The 16,386-nt window shown below is 41.4% G+C and overlaps 1 protein-coding gene across 3 annotated transcripts in view; it reads left to right on the forward strand.

Annotated features, from left to right (window-relative positions):
* The window catches only part of atp13a3 (ATPase 13A3), a 162,060-nt gene that overhangs the window by 116,126 nt on the left and 29,548 nt on the right, over nucleotides 1–16,386 (forward strand). For all 3 annotated transcript variants that reach the window (XM_072572532.1, XM_072572533.1, XM_072572531.1), the window contains exons 26-28: nucleotides 13,839–13,935; nucleotides 14,081–14,153; nucleotides 15,899–16,076. In XM_072572532.1, the coding sequence (XP_072428633.1) occupies nucleotides 13,839–13,935; nucleotides 14,081–14,153; nucleotides 15,899–16,076 (348 nt within the window). The remainder of the gene's footprint in view (nucleotides 1–13,838; nucleotides 13,936–14,080; nucleotides 14,154–15,898; nucleotides 16,077–16,386) is intronic.

Consider the following 16,386-nt stretch of genomic DNA (forward strand, 5'->3'; position numbering starts at 1 on the left):
TGCATGTGCCTATCCAAGAGTCACTCAATGTCCCTAATGTATCTGACTCCATCACCACTGCTGGTAGTGCATTCCACACACCCACCACACTCTGTGTAAAGAACCCACCTCCGACATCTCCTCTAAACCTTCCTCCAGTCATCTTAAAATTATGCCCGCTCGTGATAGACACTTCTGCCATGGGATAAAGTCTCTGGCTATCCATTCTATCTATACCTCATCATCTTGTACACCTTTTCTCATAAGGCATGCCCTCCAGTCCAGGCAGAATCCTGGTAAATCTCCTCTGCACAGTCTCTAAAGCTTCAACATCCTTCCCGTGGTGAGTCGACCAGAACTGAACACAGTATTCCAAGTGTGGTTTAACCAGGGCTGTACAGAGCTGCAGCATAACCTCTCAGCTCTTAAACCCAATCCCCCTGCTAATGAAAGTCTTCTTAACAACCGTATCAACTTGGGTGGACATTTTGAGGAATCTATGGACATGGACCCTAAAATCCCCCTATTCCTCCATACTGCCAAGAATTCTGCCTTTAACCCTGTATTCTGCATTCAAATTTTGATCTTCCAAACTGAATGACTTCATTCCTTTCCAGGTTGAATTCCATCTGCCACTTCTCAGCCCAGTTCTGCATCCTGTCAATGCCCTCTTGCAACCTACAACAGCCCTCCATACTATCCACAACTCCACCAATATTCGTGTCATCAACAAACTTACTAACCCACCCTTCCACTTTCTCATCCAAGTCATTTATAAAATCCCATGGGCTAGACAGAATATACTCTAGGTTACTGCAGGAAGTGAGGGAAGAGATTGCTGCATCTTTGATGATGATCTTTGCGTCCTCACTGTCCACTGGAATAGTGCCAGATGATTGAAGAGTGGTGAATGTTATTCCCTTGTTCAAGAAAGGGAATGAGGATAATCCTGAGAATTACAGACCAATTAGTTTTACGTCAATGGTGGACAAAGTATTGGAGAGGATTCTGAGAGACAGGATTTATGATAACTTGGAAAACCATAGGTGATTAGAGATAGTCAGCATGGCTTTATGAAGGGCAGGTCATGCCTCACAAACCTTATTGAATTCTTTGAGGATGTGACAAAACACATTGATGAAGGTAGAGCAGTGTGGATGTAGTTTACATGGATTTTAGCGAGGTGTTTGATAAGGCTCCCCATGATAGGCTCATTCAGAAAGTAAGGAGGTATGACATACAGGGAAATCTGGCTGTGTGGATACAGAATTGGCTGGCCCATAGAAAATAGAGGGTGGTTGTAGATGCAAAGTATTCAGCCTAGAGCTCGGTGACCAGTGGTGTTCTGCATGGAGCGGTTCTGGAACCACAATTCTATATCCACACAGCCTGATTTCCCTGTATCCCATACCTCCTTACTTTCTGAATGAGCCTATCATGGGGAGCCTTATTAAACACCACACTAAATTCCATGTACACCACATCCACACTGCTCTATCTTCATCAATGTGTTTTGTCACATCCTCAAAGAATTCAATAAGGTTTGTGAGGCATGACCTGCCCTTCATAAAGCCATGCTGACTATCTCTAATCAACTATGATTTTCCAAGTTATCATAAATCCTGTCTCTCAGAATTCTCTCCAATATTTTGTCCACCACTGACGTAAAACTAACTGGTCTGTAATTCTCAGGATTATCCCTATTCCATTTCTTGAACAAGGGAATAAAATTTGCCACCCTCCAATCATCTGGCACTGTTCAGTGGACAGTGAGGACGCAAAGATCATTACCAAAGATGCAGCAATCTCTTCCCTCGCTTCCTGTAGTAACCTAGGGTATATTCCGTCTAGCCCAGGGAATTTTTCTATCCTCCTGTTTTTCAAAGTTTCCAGCAAATCCTCCTTCCTAATATTAGCCTGTTCTAATATATCAGTCTGTTTCACACTGTCTTCAGAAATGTCAAGGTCCCTCTCAGTAGTGAATACTGAAGCAAAGTATTCACCAAGGACCTCTCCTACTTCCTCCGACTCCAGGCGCAATTTCCCGCCACTATCCCTGAATGGTCCTACCCTCACTCTGGCCATCCTCTTGTTTCCCACGCAAGTGTAGAATACCTTCAGGTTTTCCTTAATCCTACCCGCTAAAGTTTATTCATGCCCCCTTCTAGCTGTCCTAAGTCCATTTGTCAGTTCCTTCCTGGCTACCTTATAACCCTCGAAAGCCTCGTCTGATCCTTGCCTCCTCAACCTTCAAATAAGCTTCCTTCTACCTCTTGACTAGACGTTCCACATCTCTTGTCAGCCAAGATTCTTTCAATCGACCGTCCTTTTCTTGCCTCAGTGGGACAAATCTGACCAGCACTATCATCAAGTGCTTCCTCAACAACCTCCACATTTCTATTGTGCATATCCCTGAGAAAATCTGTTCCCAATTTAGGCATCCCAGGTTTTTTTTAGATTAGATTACTTACAGTGTGGAAACAGGCCCTTCGGCCCAACAAGTCCACAACGCCCCGCCGAAGCGCAACCCACCCATACCCATACAGCTACCCCTTACCTAACACTACGGGCAATTTAGCATGGCCAATTCACCTGACCTGCACATCTTTGGAGTGTGGGAGGAAACCGGAGCACCCGGAGGAAACCCACGCAGACACGGGGAGAATGTGCAAACTCCACACAGAGAGTCGCCTGAGGCGGGAATTGAACCCGGGTTTCTGGCGCTGTGAGGCAGCAGTGCTAACCACTGTGCCACCGTGCCGCCCAGTTCTGCCTAATAGCATTGTAATTCCCCTTCCCCCAATTAAATGCTTTCCCAAACCGTCTGTATAATAAAGGTCAGGGAAGTGTGATCACTATCACTGAAATGGTTTCCCAACGAGAGACTTGATACCTGCCAAGCACCAAATCCAAAATGGCCTCCCCTCTCGTCAGCCTATGTACATATTGCGTCAGGAACCCTTCCTGGACACACCTGACAAAAATTGCTCCATCCAAACTATTTAAACTAAGTAGGTTCCAATCAATATTAGGGAAGTTAAAGGCACCCATCACAACAGCCCTGTTATTTCTGCATCTTTCTAAAATCTGCCTCCCAATCTGCTCCTCCATGTCTCTGTTACTATTGGGAGGGCCTGTAGAAAACTCCCAGTAAAGTGACTACTCCTTTCCTGTTTCTGACTTCCACTCTTACTGACTCTATAGACAAACAATCGTCAATGACCTCCCTTTCTGCAGTTGTGATACCATCCCTGATTAGCAATGCCACTCCCCCCCCCCCACATCCCATTCCTTTTGAAACATCTAAGCCCTGGAACATCCAACAACCATTCCTGCCCCGGTGATATCTAAGTCTCCGTAATGGCCTTAACATCATTGTTCCAAGTACTGGTCCGTGCTCTGAATTCGACACTCTGAATCCTGATACTTGCATTAAAATAGACACACTTCACAATCCATCACACTGACTGCATATTTGCCCTATCAAGTGCCTATCCCTCATCACAGACTCTCTGCAAGTTGCATCTGGCTGTTCACTACCTATTCCATCATTTGATCTGAAGCTCAGGTTCCCCCCCAGCCAATCTAGTTTAAACCCTCCCAAAGAGCTCAGGAAATCTTCTGACCAGGATATTGGTGCCCCTCCACTTCAGGTGCAATCAATCCTTCTTGTACAGGTCCTGCCTTCCACAGAAGATAGTATCCCAATGATCCATATATCTGATGCCCTCGCTCCTACACCAGCCCTGCAGCCAAACGTTCATCTTTACTCTGTCTGTTCATAGCCTCACTAGCACATGGCACTGGTAGCAATCCTGAGATTATTACACTGCTTGTCCTGCCTTCTAGCTTCCAATCTAACTTGCTATCAGATCCTCCTTCCTTTCCCTACCTATGTCATTGTTACCAATGTGTACCACAACTTCGGGCTGCTCTTCCTCCCCCTTAAGAATCCTGTAGACTCGATTCGAGACATCCCTGATATTGGCAACCAGGAGGCAACATACCATCCATGAGCCTCGCCTGAGACCACAGAATCCCCTGTCTGTTCCTCTCATGATTGAATCTCCTATCACTATCACTCTCCTATTCTCTCCCCTTTCCTTCTGAGTCATAGAGCGAGGCTCAGTGCCAGAAACCTGGCCGCCATAACTGTGATTGTATGGTCAATGATGGTTTATTCAAGGAAATGTAAGGAGAGCAAGCGAAATGAATCTAAGACCAAACTCTCTAAAGTCCGCAGGTTTCCGGATTTTATTCATAACAGGTTACATATTCAATTCTTTATCAGGTCAATTTGCAATGTACATTGACAAATGTCGCAGTTTACTAACTTCCCACAATGCATGCAATGGGTGATGTTTATATTTACCCAAGATTGCCTTTATCTTTCCTGATTGTGTGGCCTAGCTGTCCGAGACATCTTATCACTAACTTATCACTGTACCCCTGCGCTTGCTGTGTTCCCATCCCTATCCTGTTGTGGTTCTTCAGCATTGTCCTATTTACTTAAAACCACTTTGGCTGAAGTGTCATCAAGATGGCAGCAGAGTAGGGCTCTTGAGCAAGGTCATCTGCTGACTACTTTTATCTTTTTTTCTTTATGCTTACCTCTTGTCCTGAGCTTAAACAGCAATTGCAGTTGCAAAGAACCACAGCATGGACTTGAGAGGGCCCAGCATACACTCAAATGGGCCCACGATGGACCTCATGCCAGTGGTAAGGGAGCCCAGTGCGAACCTCATGAAAGCAGTGAGGGAAACCAATGCAGACGTCATGGTGGCAGTGAGTGGGCCCAGCATGGACCTTGTGGTGGTAGCCAGTGGGCCCAGCGCAGACCTCATGGTGGCAGCCATTGGGCCCAGTGTAGACCACGTGGTGGCAGTGAGGGAGCCCAGTGTGAACTCGAATGGGCCCAGCACAGACCTTATTTCAATGGTGATGGAATCCAGCCTGGTCGCGAGTGAGCCCAGCGACGACTTCATGGCAGCGTTGAGGAAGCCTAGCACGGACTCAAGTTGGCCCAGCGCAGACCCCATGGCGGCGAGTGAGCCTAACACAGGCTCGTGGCAGCAGTTAGTGAGTTCAGTGCAGATTTGAATTGTACTTTGCCAGGGTGAGCACGGGACCTGGCATTGGAATCAGTGGCTGCTACATCAGCAGAGATGATTGGTGAGGTAGGTCCAGCAGCGAAAGATGGCGCCTGAGGATTGGCGAATTCATTGTTGATTGGACCCGATGCTGGCAGCGACACAGTGGTGGCAGAAGGGCACCACAACGACATTGGGGTGAGCGCATTCATGAGACTTGCAACTGTGATGTTCGTCAGTCCAGCTCGGGTAGCAGCAAGATGGTGGCAGAGGAGAATTGGACCGTTGGCGAAAGATGGTGCCTGAAGAGTGGTGACTGCAATGCTTGTTGGGTCCAGTGTAGATGATGGCGAGGAGGTGGAGGAGGGATGGCGGCACAGGTGTCATTGATCATGAGCTGGCTCAGGACTAAAAGATTGTCTTTCAGCTATTTATTTCTTTTTCTTTCTTATTCTTAAAACTATTTAAAATGGCACTGGATTGTGACAACCTTGGAAAAGCTTTCTCACTGTATTTTACTGTTTTTCTCAGTGTAAAATACACATGGAAATAAAATCATTCGTTCAAATTTTAATCGTTAACTAACTGAAACTGACAAGCTAATTGTTGTGGAACCCTACTGCAAAGTCCTCCAGACCTAAAAGCCAGCCATCAACAATTAGTCTTTGTTTTTTTGCCAAAGAGCAGTTTTGTATCCAGTTTGACTCTGGATGTCATTTTTTTAAAAACAAGTCTGCCATATGGATCTTTTCAGAAACTTTCGTAAAAATTCAGTAGGCCGTATCAACTGTTCTACCCTCATCAATCCTCCTTGTTACTTTCTCAAAACATTTATTCAAGTTAATCACACATCATCTTCCCTACTAAATTCATGCTGAACAGTCTTGATTAATCTGTGCCATTTTAGGCTTATCTCATCTCCTAGAACTGATTACAGTAATTTGCTCTGTACTGAGGTGCATCTATTGGCCTGAAATTATTTGATCAATCCCAGTAGCTTTCCAATCCTTTGGCGCTACACCTGTATCCAGTGAGGATTGCAAAGTAATGGTCAAACCTTCTGCTATTGCCTCCCTGGTTCCATTTAATAATCTGTGATGTATTTTATCTGACCCTGGTGGATTATCTGCTTTCAGAGATGCAAATTCATTAAGATTTCTACTCTGCTTATGTTTATTATATCCAGTTCTTCGCAGTCCTCTTCCTTAACCACAATATCTGTATAGTGCCTGTCTTTTGTGAAGACAGATACTAAATATACATTAGGAGCCATGTATGTTGCTCTTGCTGGAAACTGATGTCTTGATGCTCCGATAGCATTCTCCTTCAAACATGCAATTGTTAAGTACCTTGAGATGTTTTACTATATCGAAGGGGCTATATAAATGCAAGTTATTGTTTTGTCAGACTCCACTGACTAAATGGATCCTTCTTACTTTCTTTTGATCTTTCCAGAAAACAGTGGATTTGGAAGTTCACCTGGCAGTGAATTGCAACATTGGTACTTGCATGAGGTGAACTAGGTGATGTTGTCTCTACTTAATGTGGTGGTTGCTCTCCCAGGTGGTGAGGAGCTCTGGCTTTCTGTTGACTATTATTCTGGCAACTCCATTGGACAAGGAGCATGACCAAAGAAATACTTGCTCTTACCCAGAGTCTTTTATGACCACAGATGTTCCAAAGAGCATTGCATCCAATGAAGTGTAGTCGCTGTTGTAATAAAGGAAATGGGTTGCCAATTTACATATGACATCTGCTCACAAGTAACAGTCTAATAATGAGTAGATATGTTCAGTAGTTTAATTACATTTTGAATATTGGCCAGATGACTAGGAGTATCTTTTCTACTTTTCCTAAAAATAATGTAATGAGATGATTTATTCCCACCTAAGAGGGCAGCTGGAACCTTGTTTTAGCACTTGATTTATGAGATGACATCTTTTGGCAATGCAGCACGCCCTCATCATTGTACTGGAGTGTCATTTTTGATTTTGTTGCTCTGATCCTAAAGTGAAACATGACCTTCTGACCCAGAGACAAGCGTTTTATCACATTTTATTTCCTCTAAATGATGATAGTCATGCACATGTCAACGATTTAAGTTATTCCACATGTAGAGCCATGCAAAAAATGTAAAGGGAGTGCAATAGGTAGATGAAGGTGGGAGTGAAGGTGATAGGTCGGAGAGGAGGGTGGAGTGGATAGGTGGAAAGGAAGATTGACAGTTCAAGAGGATGGTGCCAAGTTGGAAGTTTGGAACTGGGATAAGGTGGGTGGAGGGAAAATGAGGAAACTGGTGAAATCCACATTGATCTCATGTGGTTGGAGGGTCACAAGGCAGAAAACAAGGTGTTCTTCCTTCAGGCGATAGGTAGTAAGGGTTTGGCAATGGAGGAGACCCAGGTCCTTAGGGGAGTGTGAGGGGGAGTTAGTGTTTGGCCACGGGGCAGTGGGGTTGCTTCGTGTGTGTGTGTGTGTGTGTGTGTGTGTGTGTGTGTGTGTGTCAGAGATGTTCTCTGAAGCATTCCGCATGTAGACGTCCTGTCTCCCCTGTGTAGAGGAGACCACATTGGGAGCAACGGATACAGTAAATGACATGTGGTTAAGTTCAGGAAAATCTCTGATGGCTGTGGAAGACTCCTTTGGGGCCTTGGACGGAGGTGAGGAGAAGGTGTGGGCGCAGGTTTTGCAATTCTTACGGTGGTAGGGGAAGGGGATTGGAGAGTGTGTTAGTGGGGGGACATGGACCTGGCAAGAAAGTCCTGGAGGGAATGGTCTTTACTGAACGCAGATAGGGTTGGGGAGAGAAATGTATCACTGGTGGTAGGGTCTGTTTGTAGGTGGCATCCTTTTGGTAGCAAACTTGACCTAGGTTGCTGTTACATCGGAACAACCTAAAGCAGTTTCACCTGTTGCTAAACATTTGAGTTATCTTATCCATGGTATTCTGAGGTAGACTGGGTATTTTCAGGACCAAAGGTGATAGTCTTAGGCCTGTTCATGAGTTTGTGTGATATACAGGGAGAAATTATCTGATTGGGATAGCCTTTATCCCGCAGGATGGATTTGATGTATCCTCTTCAGCATCACGCTTACAAGATGAACGAATGGTTCAAGGCTTACTTATGGGGTTATTGTTTACAAAAGTATTGTGATGTGAAACTATGAGAATCCCAGTGTGTTTGTTAACCAGTGAAAATTGGCTTCTGGTAGACAGTTCTAGAGAATTCCTAGCTGATTTCTCAACTGGGATAAGGGAAACATTAGGCTGCTTCATTTTAAAGGTAAATTAAAGCACAGGTTGGAGCTCATTAAGATGTATAAGGAAATTCTAACATTCAGCTGTGTTGAAAGTTTGTGAGAAGATTTGTAGCTCGGGTGCTCATTGTTGTGGTTCTGTTCGCTGAGCTGGGAATTTGTGTTGTAGATGTTTCATCCCCTGTCTAGGTGACCTCCTCAGTGCTTGGGAGCCTCCTGTGAAGCGCTTCTGTGATGTTTCCTCTGACATTTATAGTGATTTGTATCTGCCGCTTCCAGTTGTCAGTTCCAGTAGTGTACAAAATCCCATGCAAGGACTGCACAAAACATACATAGGACAAACAGGAAGACAGCTAATGATCCGCATCCATGAACACCAACTAGCCAGGAAACGACACGACCAGCTATCCTTAGTAGCCACACACACAGATGACAAGCAACAAGTGTTCGACTGGGACAACACTACTATTATAGGACAAGCCAAACAGAGAACAGCTAGGGAATTCCTAGAGGCATAGCACTCATCCACAGATTCGATCAATAAGCACATCGACCTAGACCCAATATACCGATCACTGCAACGGACAGCTGGAACTGACAACCGGAAGCGGCAGATACAAATCACTATAAATGCCGGAGGAAACATCACAGAAGCGCTTCACAGGAGGCTCCCAAGCACTGAGGATGTCACCTAGACGGGACGAAACGTCTGCAACACAAATTCCCAGCTCAGCAAACAGGACCACAACATTCAGCTGTGCTTTTAAATGTATCAAATGTACTTATCTTACATAATGGAAATATGTAAGGATCATTTCATTGAAGATACATTTCTCAAGGGACCCAAAAGTATATGTTCTACTGTGCATTCCATGGTAATTCTCCACCAGAGTCCAACCAGTCTGCCAGCCAGTCAATGCTCTTATGAATGTATTTTCCTTTATGTTACTCCAAAGTTTTTTATATCCTGTGTAGTGAAGACTGAACCAAAATATTTGTTCATTTCATCATTTCTATATTATCTACTGTTAATTCGCCATTCTCATTCTCTATTGGACTAACACTCTCTCTATTTATTCTTTTCCTTTTTAAATATCATAAGAAGTTCTTATTATCCATTCTACATTTTCAGCTAGCTTCCTCTTGCATTCTAAAAGATTAATCAGGAAAAATAAATTAGTCATTCTGTGCTGTTTGTTACTTTCTGTCCAATCAACTGACCTTCTGCCATTCACCTTTCTGCAATTGAATGGGTTTTCCTTAACTTCTTTATTTAACCATGGGTAGTGAGTCCTCCCCTTAGATCTTTTTTGACATCAGTACACCATTTATTGTCTCATATCATCAGCGATGTGTGTTTAATGTTCTCGTTACCTAGGAAAGGAGAAGTGTATCATTTGGGGATTGCAGCCGTCTGGCTATTTAAAGACAGAAGCACTGTTGGATAAGATATAAGTGAAAAGAATGGTCCTGTATTTGCTACATTTCAGAGGAATAAGGGACAGTCTATGTGCAGAATAAAGAAATGTGACCAGAGTCTTTTGGATATAGGAAGGAACGATCTTTCCTCTGGCTAGAGTGTCCTTTGCCAGATAAAGCATTCTCAGAATAAGGAGTAGGCAATAAACTACAGAGATGTGAAGAAATTCATTCTTTTGGAGTCGGGAGTGTTTTGAATTGTCTGGCCCATAGGATAGTAGAAGTAGTCACAGAGGCTCAACTAATGTAATTTACAGAATAGAAAAATCTCCGGAACTATAGGAGAGCATGACTAAGACAACTAAGCACACCATCCATGATGAAAGAGAATTGTGTATGCTTTAGAGACCAATTGGCTGATGCTTGATCCTCCTTCCTCTCTCTATATCTCCCTACATCTTCCTTGCAAAGTTCTCAATAAATCATTGTCTGTGTTTGGAGCACATATCAGGTTGATGTGAGCAATCACGCCAAAGTAAGATTGTATGTATGTGACTTTCAAGGTAATCTGTGTGTGGGCTTGCTTGAGGCAAATATGTTAAAATCATGCTTCCCTCCAAGAGCCTGAGGCTGCAGCGATTGAGTATTGTGCAAGTACATTTGCAAGCAATTAGAATAGAGGCTATGTTTTTCTATCCATTTAGACATATCCAGAGGGTCACACTGCCAGACAGATCACACTGTCAGCATATTAAAATAGGACCCTTCTTTCAAATACAACAGTGATGAATAAGGGCCATCAATTTTCAACTTCCTCATCTGATTGCTATATCTGAGATCTTTTATTGACTAAGATGGTGTCAAAAAAAGATAAATACTGACCTAAAATACCATGCTGTGGTCACCTGACCACAGATTGAGACAAGTTCAAGAGACCCATGCTGTATAAAATAAGCCATCTATAAACACTGAAACTAGGCAACTTACTTTGTGTCAAAAAGCTTGCATCTCTTAATTCACAACTGAATGATAATTTTACATATTGGAAAGTGAAAAGCTCATCTTACAGTTGGTGAACTTAGAAATATAATGAAACAAGACTTGGGATTATTTTACTGAACGATATTTCAGTACCTATTTTGAGCATCAGAGCAGAGAGAAGGAAAAATATAATCCTAACGAGCTCAAAGTCTCTCTTTCTTCCTGTCTCTGAGCCTACCTCTCCATGTGTCTCTCAGAAGACAACACCCATTTAAAAAGCAAAATGGGGAAATAATCATTCAATGGTACCTACAAAGGTCACCACTGCTGATGATACCAGTCAACAATTAACCTATTGTGGTTTCATTTTAAAATTCTAATACGTCATGGACTGTAAGGATATTAAACTATATAGACATAGAGTTCACAGCACAGATACTCTTCAGTCCAACTCGTCCATGCCAATCAGATATACTAAACTGATCCAGTCCCGTGTGCCAGCATTTGGTCCAAATTCTTCTAAACCCTTCCTATTTATGTACCAATCCAGATGTCTTTTAAATATTGTAATTTTACCCATCTCTGCCACTTCTCCTGACAGCTTGTTCCATGCACGCACCATGCTCTGCATGAATAAGTCGTCCCTCAGATCCCTTTTAAGTCTTTACTCCCACCTTAAACCTATGCCCTTCAGTTTTGGACTCCTCTACCCTGGGGAAAACATCAGAACTATTCACCCTTTCCATGCCCCTCCTGATTTTATAAATCTCTCTAAGATCACCCCACAGCCTCCAATGCTCCAGGGGGACAAAATCCCCAGGCTATTCAGCACCTCTTACAGCTCAAGCTCTCCAATCCATGCAACCAGACTTGAACACAGTATTCTAAAAGTGGCCTCACCAATATCCTGTACAGCCATGACATGACCTCCCAACTCCTATATTCAATGCACTGACCAATGAAGGCAAGCCTTCTTCACTACCCTGTCTACCTCTGTCTCCACCTTCAAGAAACAATGAACCTGCACTCCAAGGCCTGTTTATTCAGCAACATTCTCCAGTACCCTAGCATCAACTGTATAACTCCTGCCCTGATTTGCCTTACCAGAATGCAACACCTCACAATTATCTAAATTAAACTCCGTCTCCCACTCCTCGGCCTATCAGTCCATCTGATAAAGGTCCCCTTGTACTCTGAGATAACTTTCTTCACTATCCACTACACCACCAATTTTGGTGTCATTTGCAAACCTACTGAGAATGTCTCCTATATTCAGAGCCATATCATTTATATAAATGGCAAAAAACAGTGGACCCAATACCAATCCTTGCGGCACTCCACTGGTCACAGGCCTCCAGTCCAAAGAGTAGTCCTCCGTCATCACCCTCTATCTCATACCTTCAAACCAATTTTGTATCCAATTAGCTAGCTCCCCTGGATTCCATGTGATCTAATATTGCTAACCAGTCTACCGTGCGGAACCTTGTCAAATGCCTTGCTGAAGTCCATATCGGTAATGTCTAATGCTCTGCCGTCATCAGTTGTCTTTGTCACTTCTTCAAAAAACTCAATCAAGTTAGTGAGACAGAATTTACCATCTACAAACCCATGTTGACTATCCCGAATTAGCTCTTGCCTTTCCAAATACATGTAAATCCTGTCCCTCCATTTCCTTCAACAACTTAACCCACCATCGAATTCAGACTCACCATAGTTCCCTGACTTTTCTTCCTGCCTTTCTTAAATAATGGAACCACATTAGTCAACTCCAGTCTTCTGGCTATCAATTACAAAATCTCAGCAAAAGGCTCAGCAATCTCTTCCCTAGTTTCCCTCAAAGTTTTGGAATGCACCCGGGTCCCAGGGATTTATCCACCTTTATACATTTTAAGGTGTCCAGCACTACCTCTTCTGTGATATGGACACTTTTCAAGATATCACTATTTATTTCCCTAAGTTCTCCATCCTGATGCAAACAAATAGTTCAGTTTCTCGCCTATCACCTCTGGTTCCACACACAGCTGGTCTTAAATTCTTCAAGCCATTCATCCCCTTTTAAATCTATTACATGCTTTTGTTGAAATGTTTTTATTGTTTTTCCTGGGATTAGGTAATAAATTTTTTTTTCACCTAGGAAAGCCTTCTCATTGCCTCCTTCCTTTTTAATCTGATTACCTTTGGTTTTGGTTAGTCTGTGATATGGCTGCATACTAAAAAGAACCAAAAGTATTTATTGCGATTGACTGAGGGGATTAAAAAGAGGGAAGTTGAATTACATCTCCTCTCTCAGTTGTAACAAATGTACGTAAGAGGAATCAACAGCTTCCCAATGACCAGGTTTTTAAATCATAACAGAAGAAACGATTATTCTTGGCTCATTCGGCCTGGAATTTGTTCCCAGTAAAGTTTTCACATCTGTCAGCCACTGCCCTACCTCCTTCCTCTCACTAAATGACCATTGTCATTCTGTACCTCATTGGAGAATGCCACTGAGTCCTTCATCTCTTCCTTTCCCAAGATGTACATCTGCCCTCACCTAACTTTGCTAAGTGAGATTGTGGAGACATCAGCACACTGCGATGACATGGGAAACTATATCTGTAGGTATATTACTCTACATCACCTGAATGGTTCAGGCATCTGAATCTGATTGTGAGCAGTCCTATTGTCTACATGTTTAATGCAAACAAACTTGTGTCTGAGTCTTATTACGTAGCAAACAAGGTGATTTTCATTGTTTCATGTTGTAGTGTTAACTTAATCCTTCTGCTAACGTAAACCTCAAAAGTGATGCTATCTTCCATTCTAGTATACATTTGAAAGCATAATTTGCTAGATTACACATTTAAATAATTAGTATGTAGATACTCACAACATGGTATGCTAAATATAACTATTTTACTTGTATTATCAGCCGCAATCTTATTGAGTGGCAGAGTTAGCTTGAGAAGCCAATTGGCTCCTATTTCTTATGGTCTTATTATTTAGTGATGAATGACTGTAGTAAATTTCTGTAGCCTGTAATTGGAGTTGCAAAAATGAATCTAAATTAAGATGATTTTCTTTTTGAACTATTTAGTTGAAGATAAAACTTTATTTTATGTCAAACAGGGAAGGAAGAGCAGCTTTGATGACATCATTCTGTGTTTTCAAGTTCATGGCGCTGTATAGTATAATCCAGTACCTAACTGTTACCTTACTGTATTCTGTAAGTATTTGTTTTATTTTAAGTTAACTTTAAGCAATAATTTGTTCGTGTAAACTTGTTAAGTTCAAAATAGGTACAAGTACTTTTCTTTGGTATTAGTTTTGATTTTATATATTATATAATTGTCCTTTCTAACCCTTTATAGATACTCAGTAATCTTGGAGATTTACAGTTTCTTTTCATCGACTTGGCTATCATTCTATCCATTGTCTTTACAAGTGAGTGTTGAGACTGTTGAAGCAACATGTTTATCAAAATATGTCTAGTGTTGTGTTCTATCTAATAGCTTGTGTTGTGTGGTGAAGTCGATGAGAACTATGTACTTATAACTTTAGTACATATTTTGATGAATGTGCATGACTTACCAACATCTTTTTTTATTGAATGTGTTGTAAACTCCAATATTTTATTGTGATTTTAATTATATGGATGAGAAACTGGTAATCAGTTGGGCTGGACCACACTGGTATGTATATATGTATATTCATACATATATTCATGTACATATGTATATTCTTTGGTGTTGGCATCATTTCAGTAGACACATTTCAAATAAAATTAGATTTCTATTATTTAAAATGAATCAATGGTCTGTAATTTGACACGAGTAATAAAATGCTGGATAAAGTCCCACTTGAGCACAAAAGGAAATTGGTTGAGACATTAGTTTTGTACTACAGTGTGCTTGTGTGTCAGTTGAGATGTAAAATCAGGATCCTCACCTGCCCTATGGGCTGAGGTAATAGAGACCATGGCACCATTTGAAATAAATAACCAAAGCATTCTAACAGAAGTATAAAAGATAGAATATGGTATGGAAGGTAATGAATGCAGAAGCTTAATTTAAATTGCCAAGAATAGAACAAGACACCAAAGGTTCAAATTAGCAAAAATCAAAAGAGAATTCTTATTTCATAGACTGAACAGTACATTGAATGGAGTTTCATGTAGCAGTAGAAGCAAATACTGGAGAATTGTTTAACAATTAATCAGTATAACACTGAAAGCCTCTCTGGATATTTTCCTCCAGCTTCAAGTTAGATTATCTAACAGCCTCTCTAAACTTCTCACAAACTTGGTCTTTAAACCAAGTGCAAGAGCATCTCTACTTTCTGGTTGGTAAACGATAAGAACCAGCATTTTCTATGCTGTAGGTGCAGGACTAGCCAATTCCATCTCAAATGCTATACTTCTCATTTAGCTGCAGATCTCACAAGTCGAAGCTGCAATTGTGTGTCTCTGTGATAATTTCTACTTTAGGATCCAATATAGGGAAGCCTATAATCTGATCTCAAAATAACTCACTCTGCCCTTTTTATTTAAGTAAAAGTGCTAATCAGTTATCTTTGATCCCAACATCATTTCACCTTTAGAAGTGAAGGAATAGTTTACAGTGTAACTTTTACAATTTTATAATTACAATACCTTGTAGACTTTAGAAATTGCTGCATTGTCTTTAAGTGGCACTGTCCTCTCATGAAAATAATCTGAGTCTTACTTCGATTTTTAAAGGTTAAATAACCCAGATATACTGAGAGGCAAATTCAGCAATTCACATAAGCCTCTTCAATTACCTTCAGTTTAAAGTTTCAGTCCCAATCTATGATAATCTTATAACCACCATAAATTATAATAATGTGGAATTGGGAATCTTTAGGGCTACTTTAGATGGCAGAACCAAGGTAAGCTGAATTACTATTCTCATTTGTAATTACTGTATGATTTTTCATAAATTGTCTTATTTAGATGAAATGACCATGGGTAAACTTGTGTCCCATCTATAATTTATCAAAGGATTTGTTCAACAGGGTCATTGATATCCATTTTGCACTGTAGAGGGAAAAAAAAGTATCGGAAAGGAATTCTAATTGATTAAATCACAAAAAAATGTTTTTTCTCACATAATTGTGAGTTGTTTCCTTCACAACTGTATAGGAAATATATTGTTCTTGTTTTCATTTAGTGAGTCTGAATGCTGCATGGAAAGATCTTGATCCACAGAAACTGCCATCCGGCCTAATCTCTGCTTCACTGATATTTTCAGTACTGTCTCAAATTGTTATCAGTGCTGTGTTCCAGACAACAGGATTTCTTCTGGTGAAGCAACAAACCTGGTATGAAGTATGGACTCCAAATTCTGAGTAAGTTCAAAAACAATTGCATTTCTTCAAGTGATATATTTTCGTAAAAAGGATCCAGGATTGCATTGCTGTTCCAAAGGCACCAGTTGCTTTATGGTACTTTGAGTATTTGATAGTAAATGCACACATCTGCTTGGAAGTTTTAATTGTGATCAAGAGTGCAACTCTTCAGGGAATTTTCTCCTCTAATCTAGGAACATGGAGAGCGTCACTGCTAACATTCCTTGACTTACCTAAGATTAATAGGAAATTAACCTCTTCCTTGCTGGTCTGTACAGGTTTATTAAATTCACTAACTGAGAAATCAGAA

Source organism: Chiloscyllium punctatum, chromosome 6 (genome assembly GCF_047496795.1).
Source record: "Chiloscyllium punctatum isolate Juve2018m chromosome 6, sChiPun1.3, whole genome shotgun sequence".
NCBI lineage: Eukaryota > Metazoa > Chordata > Chondrichthyes > Orectolobiformes > Hemiscylliidae > Chiloscyllium > Chiloscyllium punctatum.